This window comes from Cygnus atratus, chromosome 4 (genome assembly GCF_013377495.2).
Source record: "Cygnus atratus isolate AKBS03 ecotype Queensland, Australia chromosome 4, CAtr_DNAZoo_HiC_assembly, whole genome shotgun sequence".
NCBI lineage: Eukaryota > Metazoa > Chordata > Aves > Anseriformes > Anatidae > Cygnus > Cygnus atratus.
In genome coordinates this window covers 58,838,109-58,846,232 of record NC_066365.1, presented here as the reverse complement: position 1 = coordinate 58,846,232, position 8,124 = coordinate 58,838,109, and the positions used below count along the sequence as shown (strand labels likewise).

At 40.3% G+C, this 8,124-nt stretch overlaps 1 protein-coding gene across 1 annotated transcript in view; it reads right to left on the bottom strand.

The window, feature by feature from the left end:
* Nucleotides 1–636: 636 nt before the first annotated feature.
* DHX15 (DEAH-box helicase 15) overlaps nucleotides 637–8,124 on the bottom strand; it is a 46,903-nt gene continuing 39,415 nt past the window's right edge. The window contains exons 13-14 of the mRNA XM_035547531.2: nucleotides 2,382–2,551; nucleotides 637–1,215 (exon numbers count right to left, since the gene is read on the bottom strand). Coding sequence (XP_035403424.1) covers nucleotides 1,098–1,215; nucleotides 2,382–2,551 — 288 coding nt within the window. The 3' untranslated portion in view covers nucleotides 637–1,097. The remainder of the gene's footprint in view (nucleotides 1,216–2,381; nucleotides 2,552–8,124) is intronic.

Here is an 8,124-nt window from a genome sequence, read left to right as displayed (position 1 = left end):
CCACAAGTCCCACCATGTATTATAAATTCACTTATTTTCATCTTCAGACATTTCCCTTCACAATACCGTTTTCACTGCTAAAAAAATCAAAACCTCCCCACTCCCCACCACATAAATTGCATTTCAGGAAAAAAAAGAAACTTACTAAAATTTCCACATGAAATTACTTTCCCATCTTGAAAATGCTGTCAAGTTGTATTTCACTAAAAATCACTACTAAATGACAAGAGTGAGATTTAATTTGACCTACAGTGTGGCTTATGGTATTATCTGTGTCAACCAAACTGCATCCGAACACTGCCCAGCAGGGCGAGTTAAACTGGCCGCAGACACTTCCCTTCACAGGGCATATTACTACGGCTCTGCCCAAGAAACATCTGGGAATACGTCTGAAGAAAGCATCCTCCAAAGAAGTCTGCATGGATTTTTGTTTTTAAAAATTTCCCTACGTAACTTAAAGAAATTTGCAAGGGATTAGCACTGTATGTATTATATTGATGCCACCATAACCCTGCTGCTGAAGCATCTGTGCTTTTTAACATTAAACTACTGCCACGTCACTAAGACACCAGTTAAGCAGGAGACTACACGGTTTCTCACATCTTCATCAAAACAATCAAAAATACCGACACATACTGTGGCACAAAATTAGTATAAATAGACTTTATTGAAGTCAGTACCTTTGTACTGAAGCCGAAGATTGTGTCTACATAAGCACAAGTTGTAACATTTCACAACTTCTAAAAGGAATGTCAACAATTACAACGATCATGCATACCATGGTCGATAATCACATTTTTAGAAGCATTTTCAACCATTTCTAAAGAAATGCTTATAACATTGTTATATATAGAACTACTTTCAATAAACTGCAAAACATTGATCAGCTTTTCCAGTATGAGCTACAGTGTCAACACAAAAGGGAGGCATAAATGTTTAATTTATGAAATCAGAATGGAATATTTACTGTAAAGAAAAATTAAAAAGCTTTCAAATAAAAGGCCATTATTGAACCAAAGTGAAGAGCACAACTTGAACTTTGAATCCATTCATCTTTTAAAGCTGTCCTCTGAATAACTTCAGTTCAAAGCATAAATTCAGTACTGTGAGTATTCCTTGGACTGAAGTTTGGCAATGATGCGATCCAACTGTCTCTTTGCTTCACACTGTGGAAAATTGCTCATGTCATAATATTGAGGGGCAATTTTCACCAGCCTGCCAAAAAAGGAAAAGTTTGTTACTAGGACTCCAACTTCGGGATGCATCCTATACAAATTCTACTATGAGTGAAACAAAGATTATCCTTTCTTTGATTTTTAGCCTGTCTTGCATTTCAGAGGCTAATGAAAGTTTAAACACATGCACGCACATTTAAATTTCAGTTTAAATTTCATCCTGTGTCCAAGTCCACAGCAAAAGAGCGCACACGTAAGTCTAATGAGATTCTCCTGTTCAGCCGTGTCCCTTACAGACCACACTGCTGCCCCAGTACACGCCGTAACAGCCCATGCAGGCCTGTTGTTAATGCCAAAGTCCAGAAGTCACAGAAGCCCACCTAAGTGTCAGTTTGTGCAAGACTAAAAGTTCACCCTTAGATCTTTTAAGCTTAAAAACTCAACCAAGAAAGGTGATGTGATTCTGCTTTGGGCTTTACAGTGCTTGTTCAGAAAGATTTCTGAGGAAGGATTCACACCTGTGTTTTCCATTAAAACACTAAAGGAAGATGTCCTATATGCTGTGTTTTCTGATTTAGAAATCTTTAAACTCTTTCTAGGCAAATTTCAACAACAGCTGAAAAGCCTCCCATATCCCCCAGGCTTACAACTTTAAAGTACAACCTTCAAGACAGATGAGAGGATTCAGATCTCCACTGTCTGCAGGGGAGATCAGATCTGCACATACACCCTAATGACGACTAACCACACTATGACAAGGCAGGTTGTACCAGTATTGTTGTACCACTATTACCGCATCTTTCATATTTTAAGAAAGTACTGAAGTTCAGATCCTTACTAAAAAAATGCAGACACTTACTGCCACGAGAGGTTCTAGATCTTGAGAACAGAGGCACCTCTTAAGTACACAAGCGGGTGCTAGGACATACTCCCAGATCTAGTACCGCTAAGTAGCTCCCCCCAACTGACTTACTAACAAAACAGTTCTGAAGTCAAAGGTCTCTCTGAGCCTGAGCATCCGAGTTTTGCACACAACTTCCCCAAACAGGAACACACATCCACAAAGAAAACCTTTAGTCATCCAAAAATTCACAAGCCCATACCGTCACCATTCCCCAAACTATTTTAATACTGGATTCATGAGAAGTGAAAGGAATATCCACAACTTTAAGAAAAAAAGCTTTGCAGTAGGTCTTTTCTGCTTACCACTCCGGCTTGATGTCTGTACATGTCCGGATGTAGTTCTTTGTTGTAAGGACAAACTCATTATAAAGCACCCACTCTGGTTTATGATCAAGGACAGTGGAAGGATGCAGCTGCACCACTTGGTTATCTTTCACTGTTAAGTAATGCCCTGTTCGTTCCAAGTGCGCCACCTAGGTAAAAAGAGAGCCATTCGTTATCACAGGCAAGCTTAAGGGATTTCAAGCTGGCTGGTTTTAGTGTTTCACCCAAAATATGTTATCCCAACTTTCAAACCTCATCTAAACCTGGTACATGACTTGACCACTTCGAATAATCACTTTTTTTTAAAATAGATGCAATCGAGGTGCCAGATGTTTTTGCTCACTGCCCTAAGCGCATATACTAATAACCAATTCAAGCAGCATACAAAAACAGCTATCACCCAAAGAGAAGGATCGTTATTTACAACAGCAGCACTGAAAACAACAGAAGTGTTGGAAGGGAGTATTTATTGGACAGGTTTGTTAACATCGAACAGTCAGCTGTGGCCTAGTACAGACAACTACTTTAAGCACTTAATTTGTACTAGCTACTGTACTGTGGGACCAGTAAGCTGCAATGTTATCCTCTGAAGTTTTTATTATGCAGTGTTTCAGTTGTAATTTTACTGACGCAAGTATTATTCTGCAAATCCTCTCACACAGTGAGCCTGAAAAAAAAGGTGTCAGTCCAGTAAGAAAGGGAAGCTTAGCATGTCAGAAATAAGAACAGTCTTGTTCCAGCACGAGCTTCGGAGATGAAAAACGTAGGTTCAGCAACACACTTCTGCTGTGACCTTGGTAAAAAAAATCAATTAACCTCTCTCTGACCAAGCTTCTCGCTCTGTGAAGAAGTATAATGCCTACCTTGCCGAGATGGTCTGATACCTAGCTCATTAAGCTTTGGTAAAGCAGTCAGATACCCTCAGAAGGATGTTCTCTGTAAGAGCAGTTAATCTAACAGCACAGGTAACCAAAATTAACCTTCTGATACTGGGAATTCCAGATGACCCCAGTAGTTACTTCATCACATATACATACAAAAACGTGTAAAAAGATTACACAGGACAATGGCTAAAAAGAGATGTCTGAAATACTAGTTTTTAAATCAGACCATTAACTGCTTTCTGTAACGCATACTGTGTTCTTTATTGTTTTCTTAATTCCTATATATCTCACTTTTTTTTTTGACCTCCTCAAAGGTAGATTCCACCTATTTATTAGGTTAAAATCCAAGGATTTCTAAAACCAATAGCTACCTCAAATTCGACATCAGGATATCACCACCTTTGTAACAAATGATTTACTTTAAACAGCATGCCTCTCTGGTGTTTCATAACATTCCTAACTAGAACGCATTTTAGCGATGGAAAAAATATTCCTCTAAGCTGCAGATCTTTTCACCCAAGACTTTGGACATTACCGTGCTACTTTATTTTCAACTCTGGAGAGCCAACAGAAGCTCTTTTAAATGGAGATTAACAGCACACTGTCCGTAACAACTCAGGCTTAATTTCATCCAACTCAATCCAACATTTGCAAAATTAAATAGCAGTGTAGCTGCAAAACAGAGCAGACAAGCAACTCATCTGTCTCAGACCTGGCACAATAATAGCACACGTTCGTGCTGGATTATGCACGTTTTGTTGGTGTTTTTTTTGAAAAATCAATTTCATTTTTCAGCTCAGAACTAAAGCATATGTATACAAAAGTATTTGAGTGTTGTATTTGAGTGTTTTAGCTGCTTTTCTTCCCGAAAAAAGCACAGCACAATCCACTTTAGATTTTCCTAGAAAATTGTGTACTGTTAAACGTAAACCAATACAATTTACCTTTAGCACGTCAACCTCACTCAGATACATTAAAATCAGTGTAAGTCACAGCATCTAGTTTTCCCAAATGCATACTACCACTTCCTTTTTTGCATCGTTTATATCTATAGAAGAATTCGTATTTCTTACTTTGTGCAATTCTGAAGTAAAAAGCTTCTGACATAACTAGTTAAGCGTATCAGTAAAAAGAGCTGCAGAACAACATAGTTAGCTCTCAATTTCTGGAGTGTGAGAAGGACTAGAATAACTCCACAATTAAGAAAAAAATCAACACACTGCTATCAGGGATAAGTCACCTTTAAGCAGTTACATACTATTGTGATTTATAGCAAGCCTACTGTGTTTATTCTACTATTAAGCACGCTTGTTAGCAGACAAATTGATAAAGAGTTTTGGGTTCAGTGACGGCAGCACTGTAACAAAGCATGCGCAGTGTCCACAGCAAGCAACAACAATCCAACTACCAGCTACTGCATTGCCCTGCTCACTCCTGGACCAAGCTGTTTCAGCACAGATGACAAAGATAATCCTGCTTCTTTTCTGAAGGTGCAAGCAGCTTGCCAGACTACCATGCTGAAACAATTGAGAATGGGCTCTGGCAAGCACCGAGGCTGACATAAGGGAGCAAACAAGGACACACAAGGGACAGCACCCAAACTTACACACCTTTGCACCCGTGGCTTGCAAGCAATTTCAGTGCCTGTAAAATACAGCGTAGTTGCTCCCTTAGGCCAAAAAGGGAGGTCTCACTCCCACCCCTCCTCCTTCTCCTGCTTGTAGATACATAACCCCATCCCTCCCTGATGTAAGGCTCGTTGTTTGTTCGACCCTTCAACAAGTCAATGTAACACATTGATCTGACAGAGAATTCTAACTGTCTTCTGCTGTTTTATTTAGTTAATTAAGTTAAATCAAATGACACGGAGTTCGGATGGAAAGGCCAGCACAGGAGACAAGCCTGGGAGCTGGGAGTTGGAAAGGATGGAAAAAAAAAAAGAGGCAGAGGTGAATTTTATCCTAAATGAATACAGGAAGCAGGGGACAAAGGATCAGTCAACACCATGCTGACACATAATCTCGGCTAGCTAACTACAGTAAATAAAATTGCATCTTTAAAAATGAAAAAAAAAACAAAGTTCATATCTCTAGGACAACTAAAACAAGTTACTCTACTGCAAAAAAGCACATTCACACTTGCTTGGTTAAAGAGAAAGTAAGATTGAGAAGACAAGAAACTTCCTCTGGATCTCTCCCACTGGACTTCAAATGGCAGACTGGCTATGAAGATTAAACAATTAACCAAGAAAGGATTCTTGCTAATGGACCATAAGATATAAAGGTACAGAGGGAACACGACAAACAAGCTCTGAAATCAGACACTTTTCCAATTCAGTTTTCACATAAGCCTGTTTTGGTGGTTGGGCCAGATGACCCCCAGAGGTCCCTTCCAACCTCAGTCATGCTGTGATTCAATTATGTTTTTTTCAGAATAAAAAAAAGCTTCCACAGAAACCAAAGAATCATACTGAGCACGTCTATCAAATAAGGTCATTTTTCAATGGCTAATGGAGCACACTTGAACCCTGAGATTCCTGGGGAACCTGTCACATGTTAGTATAAAACATCTGAATTAAGCTACCTGAACAAAGAACGAGGCTACAAAGGGAGATGAGAGTTATTAACACTGCTGACTATACAACATATGGAGCTACACACAGAGTCAGAGAATGGTTTGGGTTGGAAGGGACCTTAAAGATCACCTAATTCCAGCCCCCTTCCATGGGCAGGGACACCTCCCACTAGACCAGGCTGCTCAAAGCCCCATCCAGCCTGGCCTTGAGCACCTCCAGGTGTTCCAGGGCATCCACAGCTTCTCTGGGCAGCCTGTGCCAGTGCCTCACCACCCTCATAGTAAACAATTTCTTCCTTATATCTAACATCAATCTACCCTCTTTTAGTTTGAAGCCGTTACCTCTTGTCATAACACTACAGTCCCTCCCCAGCTTTCCACAGGCCCCCCTTAAGTACTGGAATGCTGCTACCAGGTCTCCCTGGAAGTATAAGCACGCCCCTAAAAGGATCATAAGGACTCAAACCAATCCATGCATCTCTTCCAGTAACAGGCTACTCTGCAGACTGAGAAAATCCACCTGTTGGTAATTTAGGGACAGTTACAACACTCCTATCAACACAGACACCATAAAAAAAAGGTTTTAGTTCAAGTTCTCCAACACCAGCTTCAAGGCTGTCACAGTTTAGTTAAGAACTAGGTCTCCCTTCCACCCATACACTTTTAAGCGTGAGGGCTCAACCAGGTACCTTCTGTTAAATGTGTCAAACACTCTAAAGCCAAATGCACCTACAAGACCAAAAGTAGGAAACTTCTCCTTTACTAGATTTAAGGCTACTAATTTTGGTAGGCTAGTCTTGATAGTTAAGAAAAATGATTGTTCCTTGTCTTTCTTGAAGAAAAGAACGCCACTATACACCAGAGGAGCAATGGCTGTTGCCAAGTCATGCAACAGTGTTTCTAAAGCTATTAAAAAGTTTTATTCTGCGTAACTTGAGAAAGGAATATCATTAAACACACTGGGGACCATCTTCATGTTGTAATTTTATTACCTTTCTATTACCGTAGGAATCTGATTATGTAAAGTCTTCAAAACATTCATCAATTATACGAAGTAGTGCCAAGAATGAGATTTTAATTACCAGCCCAATCATCTGACATCTAACTTCTTGGACAGCACAGGTCCTATCTTGCAGGCCTGCACCGTCAGACAGCCGCCACAGGTCTTAATTAGCTACAGATATCTCTACAGTACAGATACAAGCAGAATTTTATGACTGCTTTAAGGACAGCAGGCAATTAAAGCAGAAAACAAAGCAGTCAAAAGTTATTTCAAAACAACGGCTGCTACTTCCTTCCCCACTTCAGACCGTATTTTTAAACTCAGGAGCTTGAAGAATGAAGTTACCCAGCACGTGCTGCCTACAGGCCTTGCTGCTTTGCCTGCGCAGCCTACCCGCTGTAGGTGCGCATGCTCTGCAGATGCTCAGACTTGGAATTCGATGCGTGTTCTGTACCAAGCGCGTAAAGACTGATGCGTGCAGTTTGTTACTCCGGTTTTCTGGACAGGAGCCCTCGAATGCCAGAGCCTGGATATCCACAAAAGGAAGGCAAAATGGGCATACAAACGCAAGTACTTCAGCTACAGATAAATAACATCTCTTTTGAGCATTTATGAACAATTTTCTACTGAAGGTTACTCAAAGCAACATGGAATTCATGAGAGAAGGTTCAGAGCCGAGGTCAGGTATCACACTGTCACGGAGGTTACAGAGCAAAAGAAACTCAAAATAGAATGGTCTCAAACACAAAGGAGAAGGGAAGCAGCTGAAATGGCTTTGACTCCAAATGCCCTCAACAGGTCTGCCCTGAAGATGACAAAATTATACACTGTTTACATCAAGATATTATTTATATCTTATTTATATTCCATAATATTATATGGAATAAATTTGCAAAGCAAGTTACATGGAGAAAAAGACCCTAGAGGAAGAGTGAGAGAGAGGAAAATTAGAGCAGACCCTTCTTGCCTCTAGCAAGAGGCCGCAGATGAAACAACAGCCAAGTGGTGGGCCTGTCGGGAAAGTGAAGCCCCTGCCAGGGTATCACAGATGAACCAGATCTCTCTCAGAGCATGCGATTAAGCCGTCTGGCTATTAAGGAATTTCATTCCTACTCAGTTGTATGATTTGGCTTACCACCAAACTTAAGAAGGTAAGACAGCTAGCACCGATAACACTGAGGCATTACACTATTGATTTCACGATGTTGCTACTCAGTGACACAACGTTATGTCGCAGTACATGACATAACTGATATAACAG